Source organism: Arvicanthis niloticus, chromosome 9 (genome assembly GCF_011762505.2).
Source record: "Arvicanthis niloticus isolate mArvNil1 chromosome 9, mArvNil1.pat.X, whole genome shotgun sequence".
NCBI lineage: Eukaryota > Metazoa > Chordata > Mammalia > Rodentia > Muridae > Arvicanthis > Arvicanthis niloticus.
The window spans coordinates 26,632,921-26,657,032 of record NC_047666.1 but is presented as its reverse complement, the minus strand read 5'-3'; the positions used below and the strand labels follow the sequence as shown (position 1 = coordinate 26,657,032).

Below are 24,112 nucleotides of genomic sequence, written 5' to 3'. Positions count from 1 at the left end.
CCATGTGTGGTTTTGGTCACAGGCAGGTGCTTCCAAGTGCTGGGATGGTGGGCATACTGACACGGCCAACACTCCCAATAGCGTGCTTTTAAATATTTTATTTTCCTAAACTTATGAAAAAAGTGGACCCAAGTTGGGCTTTTGTGTGTGTATGTTCCCAGGAATCTGCCTCTCCTCTGGCTCCCAGGAGAAGCAGCTCTCACGGTGCCAGCTCCAGGTCTCTGGGAAAGGGGGGAAATGGAAAATGTGAAATTTCAGCCCAAATCCTGACAAATCCTCACTCATTATAATCAGTAAGAATTAAGCTCCTCCAGAAACCACACTAGGGTGGGGGAGAATCAAGATCTTAATTCCCCCCACACTTGATGGCATCCAGATTTATAGCAAATCCTTGCTTTGTGAATCCCAAATATGTTGTCCAGCCAGACATGGCCTTCTGCAACTGGTCTGAAGAAGTCGGTGTCAGAGCTGAGGAGGGCTTTGTGAGGAATCCTGAGGAAGAGACAAGACCAGATGTCCTGGGAGCCTCCAAGTGGAAAGGCTGAGCCTGATCCAGCCTGCCCAGCCTGCCCTCAGCTGTGATGAAGCTAAACCCTCCACCACCTGGGCCCAGACGGGCAGCCAGCTGGAAGCCATGCCAACACAAGCTTATACACTCAGCAAAAGTTATCGCATTGAACCAGGGCAATGGAAAGCTGTGCTGTGGGAATGGAACAAAGAACCAGGAAGCATCAGGTCTGGGGAGACGGCTTAGTGGGTAAATGGACAGTTCGGATCTGCAGCACTCAGGTAAAGTGCTACAATAGTGAAGAAGCCTGTAACCCTGGCTCTGGAGATAGGAGCATCCCAGGACTCTGGCCAGCGAGCTCCAGGTTCAGCGAGGAATCCTGTCTCAAAATACAAGGTGAATGGCTAGGAGGAGTGGCCATGCACACCTTTAATCCCAACATTCAGGAGGCAGAGGCAGGAGGATTTCTAGAGTTCAAGGCCAGCCTCATCTACAGAGTGAATTCTAGGTCAGCCAGGGCCCAATAGTGAGAAAAACCTATGAATTCTACATGTCTCCACATACACAAATGCACACACACACACACACACACACAGAGAGAGAGAGAGAGAGAGAGAGAGAGAGAGAGAGAGAGAGAGACAGAGAGACAGAGAGACAGAGACAGACAGAGAGACAGAGAGACAGAGACAGTATGTTTTTATCAGGACACCCTGATAAAGACAGACAGGCAGGCTTCAATTCTGGGCAATGCCAAGTAGAGGAAATACAAAGAGAAATTGGAAAGACGGTTCAGTGGGTAAAGTGTTTCTACGCCAGCCTGAGGACCTGAATTCCCATGAAATTGTATACAATCATGTAAAAATTCATGTAAAATTTTACATGAACCCCATGAGCCCAGAATTCATGTAAAATCAGGCACAGATTTTATACATCAGAAGTCCCAGTGTGCCACTATGGAAAAAAAAAAAAAACCCAACAGGGCTAAACAGGAAATCCCGTGGCAGCTCACTTACCAACTACACATGGAGAACGAGAGATACTGCCACGGTGGGGTGAGGTGGAAGGCAAGGAAAACACCTGAGAACCTGTCTCCTAAAACACGTCAGAGTGACCCCGCCTGTTCCCGGTGTCGTCATCCTGTCTAGCAGGTGCAGTACTCTGCAACTGAGGCTCTGTAAAAGTGTCTGCAGCCGGGTAGAGCAGATTTCTCATTGCCAGAATGAGAGATTTTTTTTTTCCCCTTGAATTTTTGTATATGTTTTGTCAAGTTCTGCTATAATTATCTTAAGAACTTTTGTTGAAATTGAATAAACTTGGCTCTTGGGGAGGAATCTGCTGTCTTCCACACTAAGTCTTTCTATGAGGTTTTGTCTCTGACTAGTTAGAATTGGCTTAATGCTTTTTGATAAATCGTTCTTGGGCTGGGGGTGGAGTTCGGCTGGTAGAATGGTTGCCAGGCATAGGCAGAGGACTCAATCTGATCTCCAGATCCATGGAAACCAGACATGGCACCGGTATCTGTCATCCCAGCACTCAGGAGGTAGAGGCAGGAGGATCATTCCCATCTATAAAGAGAATTCGAGGCTAGCCTGGGCTACACAGGACTCTGTCTCTAAAATACATAACTCTTATTTTTCCATAAAAGTCTTACACTCATTTATTTTCTTCTAGAAGTTCTTGGCTTTAGCCTTTGCTGTTGTTATTGTAAATATATTCTGACTACAGTTACTGGTGACCATGTTTCCAGCCACACCAGTGAATTCTAGTGTCATTTCCATGATTTGGCCTGTAGATGTCACATGATCCATTTTTCTCATCTCACATAATGGTAACCTTTTATTCTTTTTAACTGTTTTCCTGATTGTGAACATGGTGGGATTTAATTTTTGTTTTGTTTGAGGCTGAATCTCACTATGTACCCCTAGCTGGCCTGAAATTCATTTCATAAACTATGTTGGCCTCTGACTTACAGAGGCCCACCTGCCTCTGCCTCCTTAGTACTGGAATCAAAGGTGAACACCACCAACCTGACAGCTTGGATTTCATTTTTGTTTTTTCCCAAGACAAGGTTGCTATTCCCCTTAGGAACTCCAGCACTCTTGCAAGCTGCAAGTTGCTGCCATTTCTTCCAGACTGGTTTTCTGACCACATACTTGGTGCGCCTCCTGTTCAGTGTGTCATGCATCTATACATTCCTAGATTTTCCCACTGGTTTTTCTAAAGACTCATCTTTAACTGAGATTTTATTTTCCCACAGAAATTTTTCATGACCACTGGTTTCAAGTCAGTACCTGCACGTACATCATGCACACTGTTCTTTACATGTGGGACATGAGGTTTAAAGGAAGTCATCCATGCAACGTGGTCAGGCTTCAGAATCTCTCAGAAAGGGCCTGGAGAGATGGCTCAGCGGTTAAGAGTCAATACTGGGGCTGGAGAGATGCTCAGAGGTTGAGAGCACTGACTGCTCTTCCAGAGGTCCTGAGTTCAATTCCCAGCAACCACATGGTGGCTCACAACCATCTGTAATGGGATCCAATGCCCTCTTCTGGTGTGTCTGAAGAGAGAAGTGGTGTACTCATATACATAATAAATAAATCTTTAAAAATAATAATAAAGCCTATACTGCCATTGCAAAGGAGCTGAGTTTAGCTCCTGCATCCATATTAGGTGGCACAGAACTCCCTGTGACTTCATCCCAAGGGATCCAATGTCTCTGGTCTCCATAGGCACTACACTAATGTGCACATGCAGATATCATTTAAAATAAAAATAAATTTTAAAAACCTCTTGGCATGTAAATTATGATTTTGGTTTCTTAGGGAAAACTTTGAGGGCTGGGGACATGGCTCTGCCATTAAGAGGACTTGTTACTCTTGTGAAGGACCTGAGTTCAGTCCCTCACATCCACAGAGTGACTCACAAGCATCTGTAACTCCAGCTCCAGAGAACCTGATGCCCTCTTCTGACCTCTGCAGACACTAGGCACACATGAAGTGGACTTATGTTATATTCAGACAAAACACTCATGCACATACAAAGAAAGAAATCTTTATTGAAAAAGGACTCTTCCCCCAGTTGGGGGAAAAAACAAATAATAATGATAAAATGTGCAGGAAAAGCTCTCTTGACATCCATCCAATTCAATTCAGTGGGTGGTTTGGTTTGGTTTTGCTTTAACCCTCGGCCCCTTTCTTTTCCCTGAGCCCCATAACTGCCCAGCTGTTTGCTTTCTTGTTCCAGTTCCTGTGTAGAACTGGCCTAAGGCCTTAGCTGTCATTTGCTTGGTCCCCACACCCACCTAATAACAGTGGGACAGTCACACCCTCATCCCAGCTGCTGGCCAACTCGTTCTCCTCTAAACCCCACTTTTCTGTTCCTTGGACTCTAATCTAGTAGCTGGTCTGATTTGGTTTCCTTCATCCTACATGTCTGTTTTCACATTAGTCTGCTTCTCCTGTGTCCCTCTTTCCTCCATAGAAGCTCTCAAAGCTAACCAGATCTCAGAGCCTCTGTTGAAAGCCAGGATATAAGGATCTAGGCAAACCCGCCAGCAGAAACTTCTCCAGAAGTTGGCCGGCATCTTCTGTGGAAGAAAGGACTGGCTCTGATTGCTGACTGGATAATTTCTACTTAACAATCACCTTTCTGTGCTTGTGCTGAACCAGATTGGAATGCTTCTTGCCTGCCAAGTTCAAAGGATGAGCTCATTCTCACAGGCCACTGGGGAAGATGCTCAGGCAGGAATCTTTTACAAAGTACATGTGGCCTGAAAGACTGAAGGAACTCAGCAGTACACCCTTGGGAAATCATTCCCACGATGCATGGCTGTGGCTGTGGCTGTGGCTGTGGCTGTGGCTGTGGCTGTTGCTATGGCTGCTGCTGCTGTGGCTGCTGCTGCTGCTGCTGCTGCTGGTGTGGCTGTTGCTGGAGCTGCTGCTGCTGCTGCTGCTGCTGCTGCTGCTGCTGCTGTTGCTGCAGCTATGGCTGCTGCTTCTGGTGGTGGTAGTGTGGCTGTTGCTGGAGCTGCTGCTGCTGCTGCCCATGTTACTAGGGCCACTTTTGTCTGTGCTACTAGGTCTGAGGCTGCTGTTGTCTGTGTTACTAGGTCTGGGGCCACTGTTGCGGTGGCTTCTGCTGCTGCCTGTGTTACTAGGTCTGCTGCTGCTGCTGCTGCTGCTGCTGCTGTTGTCTGTGTTACTAGGTCTGGGGCCACTGTTGCTGTGGTTTCTGCTGCTGTTGCCTGTGTTACTAGGTCTGCTGCTGCTGCTGCTGCTGCTGCTGCTGTTGTCTGTGTTACTAGGTCTGGGGCCACTGTTGCTGTGGTTTCTGCTGCTGTTGCCTGTGTTACTAGGTCTGGGGCCACCGTTGCCTGCGTTACTAGGTCTGGGGCCACTGTTGCCTGCGTTACTAGGTCTGGGGCCACTGTTGCCTGTGTTACTAGGTCTGGGGCCATCATTGCCTGTGTTACTAGGTCTGGGGCCATCATTGCCTGTGTTACTAGGTCTGGGGCCACTGTTGCCATGGCTGCTGCTGCTGTTGCTGCTGCTGCTGCCTGTGTTACTAGGTCTGGGGCCACTGTTGCCTGAGTTACTATATCTGGGGCCACTGTTGCCTGTGTTATTAGGCCTGGGGCCACTGTTGCCATGGCTACTGTTGCTGCCTGTGTCACTAGGTCTGCTGCTGCTGCTGCTGTCTGTGTCACTAGGGCTGGTGCTGTTGCTGCTGCTACTGTTGCTGTTGCCTGTGTTACTGGATCTGAGTCCACTGTTGCCGTGGCTGCTGCTGCTGCTACTGTTGCTGTTGTCTGTGTTACTGGATCTGGGTCCACTGTTGCTGTGGCTGCTGCCACTGCTTATGTTACTAGGTCTGCTGCTGCTGCTGCTGCTGCTGCTGCTGTTGTCTGTGTTACTAGGGTTGGTGCTGCTGCCACTACCGTTGCTGTTGTCTGTGTTACTGGATCTGAGTCCACTGTTGCCGTGGCTGCTGCTGCTGCTACTGTTGCTGTTGTCTGTGTTACTGGATCTGGGTCCACTGTTGCCGTGGCTGCTGCCGCTGCCTATGTTACTAGGTCTGCTGCTGCTGTTGCTGCTGTGGTGGCTCGGGCTGCTGAGGCTGCTGCAGCTGCTGTCGCGGTGGTGGCGGCTACTGCTTGGGAAAGGAAACAACTCAGGTTTTGTTTTGCTGTGTTATTTATTTACTTCGGGTTTTTTTTTTTTAAAAAGCTGCACACACATACCTTCGGGGTCAAGCAGGTTTACGGGTCACAGCTGAACTCATAGTGTCTAAAGGTGTTTCTTCAGTGTGTGATGCCAAAGTCAGGGTTTTAGGGAAGGGGGAGGGGGCGGGGTGTGTAAAGATTCTAAACTCCCTTCTAAGCAGCCTGACCGCCAGTGTTCTTCTGTACCGGCATTAAACATGGAAAGATCAAAGGCCCTGTTACTGCACTTGAGTAACCAGCCCAAGGCTGAATATGTCCCTGACTCAGGTAGACTTTCTGGGTTTGTTTCGTTTGCTTTTTTGGAAATGGTGCTCATGTATCTCAGGCTGACCTTGTCCTCACTGTCACAGTTAGCTTTAGCTGTCAACATAACACAAACTTAGTCACCTGAGGAGAAAGAACTTGGAAGAACTGCCCAGAGAAGCTCTAGGCCCACAGCCATGTCTATGAGGCATAGAAACAACAACAACACTATAAACGCGCATAGGAAGGCCCAGTCCACTGAGGGTCTGAGCTGTAAGAAGGCTAGCTAATGCAAAGAAGCTCACTATGTAGCCAAGGATAGCCTTGCGCCGCTGATCTTCCAGCCTTTACTCCCCCAGGCCTCCATTTAGAAGCCTGTTCCACCTGGGAGTCCTCACGTCTTAACCCCTGGAGGAAACCCAACTTGCGGGTCTGGACCACCATCCTGTGTGTAACGAGTCTGCAAGGCGTGAAGGCATGCGCCGTGCACTTGCTGATGCTGAGGGCAGACGAGGTGGTTGTATTTTGTGTGACTGACTTTTAGGACACGTGGACTTTTCTGTGAGACCCTGAGTGGAACTGATTGTGGACAGTAATACCTGCAAGTCCCACAGCCACCCAGGGCACCCAGGCACCCTGTCCAGATCCACTCTCTGCAGTACCCAGGCCCTACCCCACTACTCTCAACATACCCCCTCCCTCCTTCCTTCAAAGCAGAGAGGCAGCCTTCTACCCAAAAGGCAGGAGTGTTAAGTTGAGCCAAGTGAGATTTCTTTCCCTTTCCCCAGCTGGGCACATTCCCACGCAGCTGCCCAGGTTTTCCATAAAGAGTGAGTTCCACTCTGTGGAACCATTGGAAAGTGCTAGCATCGTAGTGTCACCATGTACAGGGGCAATGTCACAAGTGAGCAGAGAAGGCCAGTGTAAGAGCAGCTCTCTAGACCAGCAGTTCTCAACCTTCCTGATACTGCAACCCTTTAATACATTCCCTCATGTTGTGGTGACCCCCCCAATCATAAAAGTATTTTCTTGCTACTTCATAACTCTAATTTTGCCACTATTACGAATCCTAAGACAAATATCTGACATGCAGGATATCTAATTTGTGACCCCAAAGGGGTCACAGTCCACAGGTTGAAAACCCATACCATGGCTACCTGCAAGGACAAGGCTGTGCTCTGTCACACCAGCCTCCTCTGTAGTGTGGCTTGTTCTGAAAGTATCAAAATTACAGTTATTTGGGGACAGCATGCCATAGTCCCATATGATATAAGTGGCTTGGAGAGAGCTGGAAACCCAAGATCAGGGCCACATACGGCTTTTGCTCTCCAGTACCATATGCTCACTCCCCAGGGCTGTGTGTGAGTGGGTCTGAAAGAATAAGACAGCAGTTCTTGAGCCAGGAACATAGGTCATTTGGTAGACTGCTCACTTGGCATCCACGAGTCCTGGGTTCTAGCCTCAGCACCACACAAGCTGAACATGACAGTACACATCTGCAATCCCAGCACTCAGGATCAGAAGTTTGGCACCGGCCTGGTCTACATACTGAGTTCAAGGCCACTCTGAGCTATGAGGACTCTGTCTCAGAGAAAAGCAGTTCTTGCCCTGAACAGCTAGAACCTGCTGGAGGCACAGACTTGGACCAAACTGTTCACACAGATACCACCTAGTTCAAAAACTCAGAGAATAAAGAAGAGCAGAGCTATGTATTCAGAAAGTCAGGAGAGCTCAGAAAACAGGCTGAAAGGATGGGTAGGCAGGCGGAGGAGTCTATGGGGTATGGGGTTGGCAAAGAACTAGTGAGGTCATGGCAGGGTCTGTAAGGAATAGGTTTTCCCCACAGATGACAATAGTTATGACTTATTGTGACAGATGGTTTGCCTTACAGTGAGCCCAAGAGAGGGACATGTGCTTAACACCTTGTCCCAAAACAAACCAGTAGAACCAGGAGAGACACATCAGCCAGAGGCTGACGTGGGACAGGGCAAAACAAAGGCTTAGGAAAGAGTATGCAGAGAGAGCAAAACCTAACCCTTGTCCCATAGAGGGTGCACTGAAGGGAAAAGGTGCACTGAGAGGATGCATTCCAGGATGAGCATGTTATAGAATTAGAAGACCGTTCTGTGAGGGAAGTTCAGAGAAATATAAGGACCCCAAACAGCTATCTCCAAGCAGGAGTCTGGAGGTGATGTTGCTGTCCTGAGCAGCAGGTCTCCCTGCAAAGGTACTCAGCCACTCTGTGCTCCCAGCTCTGCAGCTGGCGTCTCCACACACCACCACCACAGTGCCAGCACCCACTGTCACAGGAAGCCCACAGAGAGACCCTGAGTCCACAGCTCCAGTGGTGTCACAACTGACATCACCAAGAGCATGGGCAAAATGACAACGCAATGCAGAGAAAGATGGCAGACCCATAATGGTCTTCTGAAAAACCCTGGTGAGTGAATGTGGAACTGCAAGCTAAGACTGACAGGAGAGATACTGTGGCCGCTGTTGCAGACCTGCCCATGAGTGGGGCCGATGCAGCAGAGCCTGGGCAGACCCAAGATGGCTCATCTCAAGGAGGAGGAGAGAAGCAGGAAGGTGGAGGGACCAGGAAGAAGTATTGCCACTTCAGCTGCCAGAAGGCAGATTGTCACCTAGAACCACACTACTGGGATAGCCCTGCCGGCCAACCAAGCACTGGGGTAAGGAGAAGAGAGAGAAGTGGTACAGCTGACAGAAAAGGGCTGTTTGAGTTAGTTAGAGTTCTAGTGCTGTGGTAAAACACCATCACCAAAAACAACTTGGGAAAGAAAGAGTTAATTTCATCTTACGACCTGGAGTCCATCATCCAGAGAAGTCAGGGCAGGAGGGCCCTAGAGGCAGGAACCAATGCAGAGCTCACAGAGGAGCTTCTTACAGGCTTGTTCCTCCTGGCTTGCTCAGATAGCTTCTTATGCCATCCAGGACCACCTGCCCAGGGGTGGCCCCACCCACTGTGGAATGGGCCCCGCCCACATCAATCATCAATCAAGAAAATGTGCTGCAGCCTTGACCAATCTGGTGGGAAATTTTCTCAACTGAGGTTCCCTCTTCCAAAATGACTCCAGCCTGTGTCAAGTTGACACAGGAACGAGCCAGAATAGAGACCCCAAAGGACACTGCCAAGCCCCACTCTTGATTAAACAGCCTGACAAGGTACTGTGAAATCCTCAGTTGTTGACATAAAGAACAAATGTCTTAACAGATGAAGAGTTTGAAATGAGATAACCGAGCAAACTACAGTTACATCCTGGTGGCCATGTCTCTTGAGTGTCAGGATGGTCCTGTATAATTAAACATCCTGAAGATAGGTTGTTTTCCGAGTCACTTGGCTCATCGTGGCTTGCAACAACTCAGATTCTGGGTATCTGAAACTTTCTGACTCCATGCTCACAGCGCTCACACAGCACACACACATCAACCAGGATGGATGGATGGATAGATAGATAGATAGATAGATAAATAGATAGATAGATACATAGATACATAGATACATAGATACATAGATACATAGATAGATACATAGATGATACATAAAAATATTTTTAAATCACCCTTTTAGAAGGTGGTAATTTCTTAGGGAAATGCCAGTTTTTTCCAAAAATTTTAGGAGTGAGTAATTAGCAGATACGGCACCCACCCTGTGAGTGACGAATAGATCTGCGTGACAACTACCCCAAGTTTGGAAACTGAAAGTCAGTATTTGTTTTCTCAGCTCAGGCAGGCTGAGACTCTGCATTGGTGTAGCTGGGTGCCCTCTCGGGTCTCCAGTGATGCTGGAGTCAGCCTGTAAGCTGGGGCAGTGTCAGATTTATTGCCCCCTTTCCAACTGGGGCAATTGGAAATGCTCATTTCCAAATGCATCCACACCGGTGATGAGGACTCCTCCAGTATTTACAGTCTGTGAAAGCGTTTTCTGCTTTGTTTGTTTATTTGTTTGTTCTGCACTTGAGACTGAGTCCAGGGCCTTAGGAATGTTGGGCAAGTACTTGTTACTCAGCACCACTCCCAGCCCAGCTTTAAAGGCTTTGGAGCTCCTGGCATGCAGTTCCCTGCAGAGCAATCAACAGATGACAAGCAAACGAGGCCTTTCCAGGGGCCTCCCTCCCATGTGGACATCCTTCAGAATGCCAAGAGAGACAGGTTTGGGGCACAGACCCTCTCCAGTGTGACAGAGAAGGGTGGGGGTAGGGGTTGGGAGCTACCACTCCTATCTGAATTGGAGGTGGGATACAGATGGTGGACCAAGGCATGAGGAGAAGGCAGCTCTCTACAAGCTCAGGTGTGGGGAACGGAAGACAGGTGTGATCAGGGAAGCTCAAGGAAGGCCGTGTTGTGGCTGTGGGCCCTGAGCACAGAGAACTTTTGAGACAACACACACTGTATGGTAAGGTTCCAGATAGTCTGTGTCTGTAACTTAAACCACACCCCTGAATCAGATTTGCCTTTTCTGGGAAAACCATCTTGCATGAAGCAAAGCCGCACCTTGGGATCCCTGCAGGATTCTGTGAAGCCACGTGGGCCGCGACTGTGAATGTCGAGTGCAGACATGAGCTTTGAATAATGGTGGAGGGAGAAGGGGACTCCTCTCCCATGCAGATGCACAGTTCCTAGCCTGCAGGGCCAGGAGACAAAGATACATCTGAGTCCATGAATGCTGTCTTCAGGAAGTCGGTGACCAAGCCCACTGCTCAGAATGACAGCAGAGGCAGAGCTCCACACAGGAGGTGAGGATGGAATCCAGCCCTTCCCACCATCATTCATGGAGAAGCAGGTATTGTCACCCTCACCCCCACCCTAGAGCTCTAGTGCAGGCAGCCTGCTTACCTCAGAGTCACCAACGTTTTTTTTGTGGGTCCCTAATGAGCTGTGGCCTGGGCACTGTCCCAGCCTCCCTGAGTCCAGCTATTCTCCTGATGCCAAATGGACTAGAAGCCAGAAAAAAAAAAAAAAAAAAAGCGTGGTGAGAAAAAAGACTGAGAAAAATACGTGCAAGAGGATCCCGTCTTGCCTTCGGCCCTTGATCTCCAAAGCCTTAGGAAGACACAGGCAGATGTCAGACGCCCCAGCCGGAGGACACTGCAGCCTGTGTCCTGGGCTCTCCTCCCAAAGGCAGTCCAAGGAAACCTCTGATAAATAACATGCAGGGGTCCAGCACAAAGCAGGGAGGAGGGGGCCTGAGCTGGCTGCTGTAAGAGAGCTCCAACACCAAGGGCTTCAGGAGCCAGCTTCCAGTTGCTCCTCTTCCACAGAAAGCCAGATTCTCTTGGTGAATTCTCACCTCCTGCTTTTGTTAAAGAGGCAGGAAGAAACCACTGGGTCTCTCAGAGAGCGTGGACTGCTCTGAGCCTGGGGTGGGGCCTTCCAAGGGGAGGGTGGCCTGGTCTATTGCTGGTATATACGTGCCAAAAATAGTATATATATATTATATATTTAGTATGATTCGCTTACAAAGTAATAGCTTACCAAGTCACCAACTGCAAGGAGGGTGTGTCCCCTCCCCTGCCTCTATGGTGTTCACATCTGCCCACAACTTCTACATCGATTATCAATCTGGCTTCACAGCGTCCTGCAGGGAACCCAAGGTAAGGCCTTTGCTTCTCTGCAAGACGGATTTTCCCAGAAAAAGGCAAATCTGATTCTGGAGTAGGTTTTAAGTTATGAACAGAGACTACCCGGAACCTTGACATTCAGTATATGTAGTTTTGGATGGGGAAGCAGAGGCAGGAATCTTTAGAGGAAGGGGGAGACACTGGAGGAGGAGGATAAAGACAATGTACATGAAATAACACTTTTCGTAGGTGTATGAAAATGTCACAATGAAGGTCTTTCAGGCTTGGGCGCCCCCTTGCGGCCATACGCTCCCCGCAGCTCTTGGTCTCCACCAATGTCAAGGACCTCAACAGAGCAAGACTGCTGGAGCCCAGAACCCTCTTAAGGGAGCCTATGGTTCTGGGACCCGTAAAGGAGGCAACAGGCTAGTTGAGCTGTGGGGACAACTTTGTCCCTCCCTACAGGAAGGAGGTCCAGGGAGAGGGGCAGCAGGCTCAGGCTATGTTCTTAGCCGGATCTGTAGCCTCTGATGCTGGCCAAGGTTCCTTTGAGGTGGGTCTTCCTGCCCTGGGTGGTCTAGGCGTCCCAGCTGTTTCAGGGGGTGCTCCCCACTGAGGTCAGGGGGCTCTGTCCGCTTCAGAGGTTTCTGGGACTGGTAGGGTGCTGCCCCCTGCTGGCCAACCTGCCGTGAAAGCCGTTCCAAGCTGTCCCTTCCTGAAACCCTCTCCAGGGCCAAACTCCCTGGGCAGTGGGTACAAGAGGGCCTCAAGAACACCAGAAAATTGCATTTTTTTTTCTAGGTCCTCCTCACCTGGAGAACTGCGGTGGCCGAGGCTTCCGGTACAGTCCAACCAGGGGTTTTGGAGTACCCCCGCCTGGTCTCTGCCCCTTCCCTCTTTTCTAGAGCTCAGATCTGAGCAACACTGTCACAGCCTACATTACTGCGCTTTCCTCCCACAGTGACAGTGGCTAGACAAGGGGCCAGCACTCGCTTCTTATAGGCAGTACCTTCCCTGGAGGCGCCTCTGAGCCTCAGGCAAATTACTCCTGTGTGGTTCTCAGAACGGCCACTTAGACTAACCTACCTGTAAGATTTATAAGAGTGACCTGTTTTGACATTTTAAAGCAACAGTCTTTCCAGTTATTGATAAAGTGTTGATTGATCATAAATGAGAAAAGCGATGAGTGACGTCACGGCTTCCATCCCTGTCTTCCCTAAAGGACTGTGACCCCAGAAGTTACCTCTGTGGATAATGTAATGCCTGAACTTAGAAATGGGCCCTCACAACTTCCCAAGGGCATAGGAGTCCCAGAAAACAGACAAAGACCGTGGGAGGGCAGAAAGCTGCTCCCAGCTTCTGGAGTAACTGCAAATGAGTTTACTTTAGCTGCTGAAGTTTCTGGCCACTTTCTAAGTTCAGGTCAAGGATGCCCAAAAGCATTTCCTTTAGAACCTAAATTTCTAAAACTTGTAAGCTGGAATGTGTAGTTTACAGGCAGGGCACTTACTCACCCAGCATATGAGGCCCTGATCCCCAGAACTGGGACAAGAGAACTGTCCTCCTAGAGACTGGACGGTGCCAGCATCGGGGCTCTCTGGATCAGTGGATACTGAAGCAGGATCCACTGGCCCCTGATCTTCCTATGCCGTCTCCAGCTATATGATCTAAAAAGAAACCCTTTTTAGCTATAAGAACCCATCTCAAAGCTCCTTTTTGGTTCAGTAGTAGAGTATTAGAATGAGCTCTCTCACACATTGGCATTTAAGACAGCACAGATAACCAAACAGGGCTTAAAATGGGGGGGGGGGGGGGGCGTCACCTCTAGACAGTGCCCCATGAAAGCTCAGGGCCTAGGAGGGAAAAGATGGGTGAGTGGAATATGGGTTTTGACTAGAACATAAACAGAATCAAAGGAGAAATCTCTATTTCTGAATGCTGACTTGGGGGCTGGCCCAGCAGACTCCAGTTCTGTGAAAGGCATGCTTTGTGTTTTCATGTTGCTCAGCCATCACCACCCCATCCCCACCCCCCACCAAGGTCTCTTACTCTCCCCTGCTAGATATCACTACTTAACACTCTAGTGCCAAGTGTTTTGGTGTCGGAAAGCAACTGCAATAATAAAATTCTTCCCGAGTTAAAATGGCATGAAGAGGGCCCTGCGGACTGAGGTTTATTAAATATGAGGTATGTTTGTCAGGGGAAAAAAAACCTTTGTTTTTATAAACAGTAGAAGTGTTGCCATGGTAACATTGCTTGGTTTGCTCTGCAACCCATATACGCCTCAAAGCCAGATCATGGCCGCCTTTCTCTCTGCTTGCCTACATTCTAGAAACGTCGAAGCCAAAATTCCACGATTTGCCTGCCTGCTTTCCAAGCCCAGAAAATATCATTTTAAAAGTCCTAGGGACGCAGTGGAAACCACTGCCAAAATTTCAAAATGAAAGTCATTTCTCACACAGACACAAACACAGAGACACATTCTGTCGACCAATCACAGTTGCCTCTCCTTTTGAAAAAGTTTTTATTTTATACAGCCCAGCTTTCCTTGGACTTTACAAGCTCTCAGGGTCAATGAAATAGCATTAGCATGTGACCTGCAGTGACCGCTTTCCCCTCAGTCTTCCTCCTCCCACCTGTTCACCAAGGCTATGAGCCTCGTACACATGTTCCTGAGTACTGGGGGGGGGGGGGGGGGGGGGGAGCAGGGAGTGAGTGGATACGGTACGGAAAAGAATCCACTTCCAGGGGCAGTGTGGCCTATCGGCACCCATGTCCTCCTGTCTCTCCCATTGGTGCTGAGACCCTCCAGAAGCCAAGCCCCTTGGTGATGTATGAAGCAGCCCCTAAGAGTACCTCCTATCTCTGTGTGTCACACTCTGTGCCCTCTGTCACGCTGACATTTTTCCAGTGGTAAACTTAAACTGTACTCAGATGCCCCTGCCATGCAGAGAACCCAGCACCCATCCAATGGCCGGGTACGATGGCTCCTCTTAGGACTATATCCTCTACACACAACTAACTGCCCGTGGGGTCTAGAGTCTTCCAGGTTGGATATATGTCTAGACCCTTAGCCCCAAGCAGTGATTCCCTTGTCCATGTGACAAGAGACCACTAAAGAGTCTAAGAGTGATAGCCACTCTCTGGCCATCCGATGGAGCAGAGAAGAGCTGGGCGTGTCCCACTTCAGTATCTGCCACATTGCGCTCCATGGTCCAACCCTCTGAAGGGCAAGAGCACTGGTAACAGAAAGTCAATGGGATGAAGAACTTTATTACTTTCAAGCGCATAAAGTGTGAGATTTACGGCTGAGCATGAAAGATGGCTTGGAGATACCAGGGAGATGTCCTGGCATCAGACCGCAGCTGCTGCTGCTGCAATAAATCAAGTTACCATTGTTTATCACATTTGGTCAGACTTGGGGGTTTCTCGGGTTTTCTTATTTTGGCTTGCTACAGTTTTTGCTTTCTTTTTTAAATGTTTTTAAAGTTCTTAATAAAGAAGCAGGCCTTCCCTCTCAAGTACCTACTCCCCATCGAATTCCTAATGAGCTCTGCTTCTCAGGTGTTACACACATTACCGCCCTGAAAGGCCTTTTTTTAGACATTTAAAAGCTTTAAGACTCCAGTTTATCATCCGCTTCCAGTATCAGCTCAAGCTCCAAGTCACACACCTCCTCTGCCATTGAGGGAAACTGGAATCAAGTTGGCAAAGAGGAGGACATTCTGGAGGCTCCATCCAGCAGAGCGGAAAGGACACTTCCATTCTGCTCTGGCGCCACCCACAGAGCAGGGGGAGAGAAGCTAGGCTCTTGGAATCCATTAGGATTTCTGCAGCAATACTTTCCTCAAAATATTGTAAACATTTGATTTATACATTATATATTATACATTATACATTATATATTATATATAGACCATATATAATATTGTGTATTATATATTATAAATATTATTTTACATAATATTATCTATTATCTATTATCTATTATCTATCATCTATCATCTATCATCTATCATCTATCATCTATATTATATATTATATATTATATATTATATATTATATATTATATATTATATATTAATTATATATTATATATTATATATTATATATTATATATTATATATTATATATTATATATTATATATTATATATTATATATTATATATTATATATTTATTATATATTATATATTATATATTAATTATATTATATATTATATATTATATATTATATATTATATATTATATATTATATATTATATATTATATATTATATATTATATATTATATATTATATATTATATATTATATATTATACATTATATTATGTATTATGTATTGTATTATGTATTATGTATTATGTATTATGTATTATGTATTATGTATTATATATTATATATTATATATATCTATCTAATATATCTAATATATCTAATATATATTACATATTACATATTATATATTATATATTACTTATTATATATTACATATTATATATTACATATTATATATTACATATTATATATTACATATTATATATTACATATTATATATTACATATTATATATTACATATTATATATTACATATTATATATTACATATTATATATTACATATTATATATTATATATTATATATTATATATTATATATTATATATTAATTATATTATATTATATATTATATATTATATATTATATATTATATATTATATATTATATATTATATATTATATATTATATATTATATATTATATAATGTATTATGTATTATGTATTATGTATTATGTATTATGTATTATGTATTATGTATTATGTATTATGTATTATGTATTATGTATTATGTATTATATATTATATATTATATATATCTATCTAATATATCTAATATATCTAATATATATTACATATTACATATTATATATTATATATTACTTATTATATATTACATATTATATATTACATATTATATATTACATATTATATATTACATATTATATATTACATATTATATATTACATATTATATATTACATATTATATATTATATATTATATATTATATATTAATTATATTATATTATATATTATATATTATATATTATATATTATATATTATATATTATATATTATATATTATATATTATATATTATATATTATATATTATATAATGTATTATGTATTATGTATTATGTATTATGTATTATGTATTATGTATTATGTATTATGTATTATGTATTATGTATTATGTATTATGTATTATGTATTATGTATTATGTATTATATATTATATATTATATATATCTATCTAATATATCTAATATATCTAATATATATTACATATTACATATTATATATTACATATTATATATTATATATTACATATTATATATTACATATTATATATTATATATTATATATTATATATTATATATTATATATTATATATTAAATTATAAATATAATTATAATAATAAATATATTAATATATTTATTTATTATATAAGTAATTCATTATAAAAATAATATAAAATGTATTAATATATTTATATTATTAATATATAAATATATTAATAATTTATTATAAGTATATTATAATTATATTAATTGTATTATGTTATATAATAATATAATATATATTATATATATTAGATATAATATATATAATATATATAGGCTGCAAAAATGGCTCAGCAGTTAAGAGGTCCTGAGTTTAATTCCCAGCAACCACATGGTATCTCACAACTATCTGTATTGGGATCTAATTCTCTCTTCTGGTGTGTCTGAAGACAGCTACGGTGCGCTCACACACACACACAGAAATACATACACATATACATATATGTTCGGTTTTTCCTCCTGGACATTTAGTTCCTAACAACCAGGACTCTGAGACTAATTAGTTACTAAATGCCTAGGCCATAAGCTTGGGCTTATTCCCGACTAGCTCGTAACTTATTTAACCCATTTAAAGTATTCTATGTCTCCCACTGGGTTAATTACCTCTTCTCTAGCCCTGGCCTGCTCCTTCCTTCCCTCCTCAGCATCTCCCTGAGTGCATCTCCCTGCTGGTTTACATCTGTCCCTCGCAGCCCTCTCCTCGGTCCATCAAACAACCAAATGGTAGATGTGCAGTAGTTTAATGGGTTAAATAAGTTATGAGTTAGTCAGGAAATGAGCCAATGCTTATGGCCTAGACATTTAGTACTTAACAATTAGTCTCTGAATTGTTGCTGTTGGAAACTAAGTGGCTGGGGTGGGGGTGGGGGGGTGGAATTTAAACAACAAAAAAAAATTAACAGGACTCAGTATCAGACAGTCCAAATACCAGAAATCCCTGTCAGCAACCCAACAGCACACCTATCAGGCTTAAAGAAATAAAAATTATGAACCTAGAAATGGCCTCAAAGGGAAAAAAAGGTGACTTAAGATGCACATAACCAAAATAAACCTGAAAGTGCAAAACAAGTAAGGTGTGAGAGGTTATGGCAGGAGGATTGCAAATCCGAGGCTAGCCCAGACCCTACCAGAAAAAAAAAATACAAATGTATATGTCCATGATAACTGACATTTGAAAGTCAGTGGAAGGAATCCAGTGCTTCACCATGCAAACACTCAAAGCTCACAGTCCGGGACGTGTTTCTTCCCAGGCTTCTTGAGAAGGTTCAGCAGTTAAGCACACATACAGCTTTTGCAAAGAACTGAGTCCAGATCCCAGCACTCACACCAAACAATTCAGAGCCACACAGAACTTCAGCTCCAGGGGATTCAACCTCTCTTGCCTCTGCAGGTACCTGCGTCAAGGACGCCCAAAGGACGCCTTCCCATACAGGAAGCATTAGAGAAAGGACAAAATAAAGTCAGATGTGGGGAAATCTAAATGGACATTGACAGCATGCAGTGATTTTGTAATGTTAAGTAGAAATAGAGTTTCTATGTTAACAAGGAATACATATTCTTGGGTGAGAAAGGGACAGTGAGGGACTCTCTAAGGCCAGCCTTGGGAGGTATGAAGTAAAGTGAACTTTAGATTTGGCTGTGCTGAACTTGGATAATGTAATTTCCACAAATGCCCAAGAGAACAGAAACGAGATGCTCTGGATGAGAGGGTGAGAAGATGGAGAGGAAAACCTGGGGGCCAGACAGAAAACAAACGAGGTCGCAGATGTAAAAACGCTTCATGTAAAAACAGTTTCAAGCTCATGTCTGTCCAGTAAGGTGTAACTTGTAAGAATTCACATCTGAGATAAAGATTCAATAATCTTAAAATAGAGATTAAAAGTGAGTATTAGTTAGGACTTGATGTGGTGCACACCTATAATCCCAACATGCAGAAGGGTTACAGTAAGCTCCAGACGAGGCAGAGACCCATCTAAAAAAAAAAAAGCCCCTAAAAATATGTATCTGTACACAAATAGGAAGAAGTTAGTGGATTACATCCCTAGCCAACAAACTGCATCTTAAAGTGAAAATTATAACTAATGGATTAAATTAAATTTCATTAAGAAAAAAAAATCACAATTTTAAATGTGCATTTACTGAAAAATAGTATCAAACTGAAGCAAAAGGAACACACAAAGGAGCGCCATGGGAGGAAATGAGACAAGCACACAGGAAGTGCAGAAGCACCTCTCTCAGGAGCCGGCAGAACAGCAACAATTCAACCAGGACAACATGATTTCGAGCACAAAAATGACATATGACTGAGGTGGCATTAACAGAAGCCCAGTGTGAAAACCTGAGACCGCCGTCCATCCACCATCCTGGCGAGCTCCAGCACCGGGGAGATGACAACACCCAGAGCATGTGCCCTGGCCACGATAGAGTTCACAGACAAAGAGATAAACAAAACCACATGTCTGGAAATGAAGAAACACTTCCAAGTAACTATGAGTCAAAGAAAACCTCATAAGGCCAATTTTGAACTGAATAATCCAAATATCACTCATTAGATCATAAAGCAACTCACAAAGGGAAATCTGCAGTCCCAAAATGATCAAATTGATTATCCCAGACAATGTCATCCAACTCCCAGGTAAAAGCTAGGCTTGGTAGTGGATCTATAACCTGAAACATTCCATCCTGAAGGGAACCTCTTTCAACAGGAAGGTAAACAACTCAAAGCAGCTTTAGGAAGTCCCTGAAACTTACCAGATTCACTAGGGCCCTCTTTCTCAGATTAAGTGACACTGAGCAGCAAAGACTCTGAGACCAGACCAGCTTCCTGGAAGAAGAAGAAACCACTGAGCTGCCTGGAAGAGGTTTAGACAACAGGCACTTGGAAAGGATACTCTCCAACCTGTTGAGCACCCTGCAGGCTGTGCTCTGGTTTCCCAGCTTTAGTGAGCTATGTCAACCATGCTGGGGTGAGCCTTGGTGACGAAGCTGTCCTTGAGTTATTTCTGTTCCTGTAAGTAACCCTTTGTCTTACTTAGTTTTTTTGTTGTTGTTGTTGTTGTTGTTGTTGGTGGTGGTGGTGGTGGTGGTGGTGGTGGTGGTGGTGGTTTTGGTTTGGGTGGGGGAGGTTGTTTTGTTTTTGTGACACTAGGACCATAGCAACTTTTTTCCTTTCTTTTTTTTTTTTTAAAGATTTATTTATTTTATTTATACTGTAATTTATTTATTTTATGTATACTGTAGCTGTCTTCAGATACACCAGAAGAGGCCATAGGATCCCATTACAGATGATTGTGAGCTATCATGTGGTTGCTGGGAATTGAACTCAGGACCTCTGGAAGAGCAGTCAGTGCTCTTAACCGCTGAACCATCTCTCCAGCCTGACCATGGCAACTCTTATAAAGAAAAACATTTTACTGGGGCTGGCTTACAGTTCAGAGGTTTAGTCCATTATTGTCATGGCAGGAAGCATAGTGGGATGCAAGCAGACGTGGTACTGGATCAGGAGCTAATAGTTCTTCATCTGGTTCCACTGGCAACAGGAAAAGAACTGAGCCACTAGGCCTTGCTTGAGCTTCTGAGACCTCAAAGCCCAACCCCTTGGTGATGCACTTCCTCCAATGAAGCCACACCTACTCCAACAAGGCCACACCTCCAAATAATGCCAATCTTTGTGAACCTACAGGGACTGTTTTCATTTAAATCACCAAAGTCCTCATCCATACTCTTGTAAGTAACCCCAATAAAACTCACTGGTTCGCCAAGATGGACTTCGGTGGTATCTGTGCTTTGGGCTGTCAAGGACTTCTATCTAATGGGATGAGTATATGTATGTTTGTGTCTCTCCAAGAAAAGTTATGTCACGCAACACCCCAGCAATAGCATGGAGGACAGAGACAGGAGGATCCAGCAAACCTCGCCAAAACAAACAGCTCCATTTTTAAGAACCTGTCTCAAAGGAATCAGGTCGAGAGACACACAAGATGTCTAGCCTCTCCATGCACAGGCAAGAGTATGTGGACTCAGTCACACACACATAGACACACTCGCACACACACACATGCTTACCTAGCATACATGAAGCACCACATAAACTGGATATAGCTGTGTAAACCTGTAATCCCAGCTCAAATCCAAATTCAAGATTTGAAGTTAAAGGTCATCCTCAGCTATATAGTGAATTAAAGGAAAGAGTGTGAAAGAGAAACAACAGAAAGAAAAAAGGGGGGGCTGGAGAGATGGCTCAGTGGTTAAGAACACTGGCTGCTCTTCCAGAGGTCCTGAGTTCAATTCCCAGCAACCACATGGTAGCTCATAACCACCTATAATGAGATCTGGTGCCCTCTTCTGGCCTGCAGATATACAGGCAGAATGCTCTATACATAATAAATAAACTAATAAAAAAAGAAAAAAAAAAAAACAAACAAAACCCTCATAAAACTCAAGACTAATAAAGGATTAATTTAAAAAACAACTTCCTGGAACTGGAGCTACAGCTCAGTGATGCCCTGCCTAGGGGTGGAGGCACTTCTGGAACCTGATAGAGTATCATGTATATGTTAACACTGTTCCGTGTGACATCTTCAGGGCCAGCTTTCAGTTCAAATTCTTTTCCACTGTCTCCTTGGGCATGCTTGCTGCATTTCCTGCCAGCTGTCTCGGGGCTCCCTTACCATTCTACTCCTCTGCCATGTTAGACTCCTGTTGTGTCTTACTCAGTTCCGGAGGCTCTGTAAATTTGTTTCTATCATATGCCACTTCATATTCTGGATTCTGAGCTTGTGGGAACTGTCCCGAAGCTTGCATTTAAGACACAGTATTCTAGAAAAGAGTTTAGGTTTGCTTTTGGTCAGTGCTTGGGGCACTGCCAAGGGTCACAGTAAATAAAACAAGCCTGAAGGAGGCTTTTCAGGACACAGGCCGGGCACATCTGGGCTAGTTCTGATGGGAGACTCCTCCACCCTAGTGCGAAGGCCTGCACTCTCCCTGTCATGCCCATCTCCGAGGAGCTTCTTTTGTAACATGACCTTGTTAGCATGTTATGTTCTACTTTGCTCAGACTTCCTGTCTTTTCCCAGCTTCCATCTGCCTCCTGACTTGGCGTACAGCCACTAAAATTGACACCTCCCAGATGCTGTCACAGTACAGCCACGGCTTCTGAACTTGTTCCTCTGTACCCTTTTCTTTCTTGACAGGTTCAAGATTCTTTTCTTTTTCATTTTATCCAGCCTAAGTTTTCTGAGTAAGAAGTTTCTTGAACTATCTGCCTATCAGACATTACACACACACACACACACACACACACACACACACACACACACCAGTCCAACCTTGCTGGAAAGAGAGCAACCACATGGTGTACAGTAAGTGACAGAAAAAAAATATACATATAACACCTTTGGGCATTTGTACATATTAAGCAAACACTTGAAAAATTAGGACCTTACTAGCAATGTATATTTTTTTTTCTCTTTTTTGAGGCTAGCCCTCAAAGACTGGTGGGGAGAACTGTTGTCAGTGTTATTACTCAGATGTGCATGGTGAATGTAACAACACTAGCCAGCCAGGCCTGACAGGCCTGTTGGTAAGTGGCAAGTCTGCTGGCTGAGGGTAATAAAAACGTTTGCCTTTGAGGCCACTCCACAGGAGGGAATTCACATCTGGCACTGTGAACCCATTCAGAAGCCCACAGATGGGGAAGCCATCTTAGTGAGGAACCTACTGCTGCAAGGTTCAGATTACCTTCTAAATAAATATGCTTATGTCTATAGATTAGAGCTTCTGTCAGAGAAGCTTCCTGCAGGGGCCAGTAGTAAATGCAGAATCTCATACCTGGCTGAAGAGATACGCTACTGCACTAAATAGGTCATTGACAGCTTGCCCTTGAAGGCTCAGGGAACATGGAAGGGAAAGAACCTGACCACTGAAGATAGGGGAGAGTGCGTGGCTGGAGCATTGCCGCGTGGACATCACATTGTTGTGGCACTCTGGAACTCACAGCAGCCTGGGTTACCTACGCAAGATTTGGCCTGTCAACATCCTGTCATAGAGAGAGAAGGTACCCCAGCCTTCGCTTAAGGATTTATATGAAGTGATGACCTCTGAGAAGACAGGCATTTTCTCCAGTGGTGTAGCCACTGGTACCCATGTGTGTTAACTCTTGTCACTTGTCCTCCTGTAAACAACACTAATGAAACTCAGAGTCACAAAATAAGACTTGAAAGTACAAGGTGAGACATTAGTTGAGAAAAGGACAAGAGACAGTGATGAATGGGGGGGCTATATCAGAATACATAATATACAATGAAACTGTCATCATTGTGAATAGTATATAATACAGATCATTTAAAAATCTTGGGGGGCTGTAGGGACGGCTCGGCAGTTAAAAGCACTTGCTGCTCTTCTAGAGGACTTGTGTTCAGTTACACTCACATCAGGCTACTTAAAAACACCTGTGATTCCCTCTTCTGGTCTTTGCAGGTATCTGCACACACTTGATATACCACCATACAGACACATAAAAACTAAAATGTTGATGAGTTCAATGATATAACATATCACTGTTTGTGGCTTTGGTTTTTAAGTGCTAGACACTCCTTTTCTCAAAAGATTTGGTTTTCTTTTTAATTGTGTATACATGGGGGCAGTGCCCATGAGTACAGTCCTATGGAGGGCCAGAGGGTGTAGGAGCCCATGAAGCTGGAGTTATAGGTGAGCTGTAACTGTGTAGGTGCTGAGAACCAAACTCAGATCCTCTGAAAGAACAGCAGTACAGGCTCTTAGCCACTGAGTCATCTCTCCAGCCTGTTACACGTTTCTAAATCACTCAGCCCACAATGCAATTAACAAAATTAAACATTCTACTTGTCTTCACTCCCATGAGCATGAACTTCTAAATTTACTCAAAACATACAGAGGTGTACTGGTATAATGAGAGTAACTGTATCCAGAAAGGCATCATCATTATTATTATTATTATTATTATTATTATTATTATTATTATTATTATTATTGGCTTTCTTACACCATTATTGTAATTACACAGCCATACTTCATATTCAAAAACCTCCTGGATAAGAAATATGGTTCTAAGCACTGTCTCTAACAGAACTGCCAGGTGACCCTTGGCATCTGAGTCAGGGTTAACACAGGCCACAGGCCTTGG

The 24,112-nt window shown here is 44.0% G+C and overlaps 1 protein-coding gene across 1 annotated transcript; it reads right to left on the bottom strand.

The window, feature by feature from the left end:
• Positions 1 to 3,627: 3,627 nt before the first annotated feature.
• On the bottom strand, positions 3,628 to 6,416 carry LOC117715685 (uncharacterized). Its single transcript, XM_076940951.1, has 3 exons — positions 6,371 to 6,416; positions 5,897 to 6,089; positions 3,628 to 5,656 (listed from the first exon to the last, which is right to left on the bottom strand). The coding sequence occupies exons 1-3, from the start codon at positions 6,414 to 6,416 to the stop codon at positions 4,318 to 4,320; spliced, it is 1,578 nt and encodes a 525-aa protein (XP_076797066.1). The 3' UTR covers positions 3,628 to 4,317.
• Positions 6,417 to 24,112: the final 17,696 nt, after the last annotated feature.

Excerpts from the sequence above, each read along its gene's own strand:
- LOC117715685 (XM_076940951.1), bottom strand. The coding sequence starts at position 6,416 with ATGGTGGTCCAGACCCGCAAGTTGGGTTTCCTCCAGGGGTTAAGAC. Across the intron at positions 6,090-6,370 it reads TTTCCTCCAGGGGTTAAGAC|CTAAAGCTAACTGTGACAGT; the intron begins GTGAGGACTCCC and ends TTATGTTGACAG. Across the intron at positions 5,657-5,896 it reads GGTACAGAAGAACACTGGCG|TAGCCGCCACCACCGCGACA; the intron begins GTCAGGCTGCTT and ends TTTCCCAAGCAG.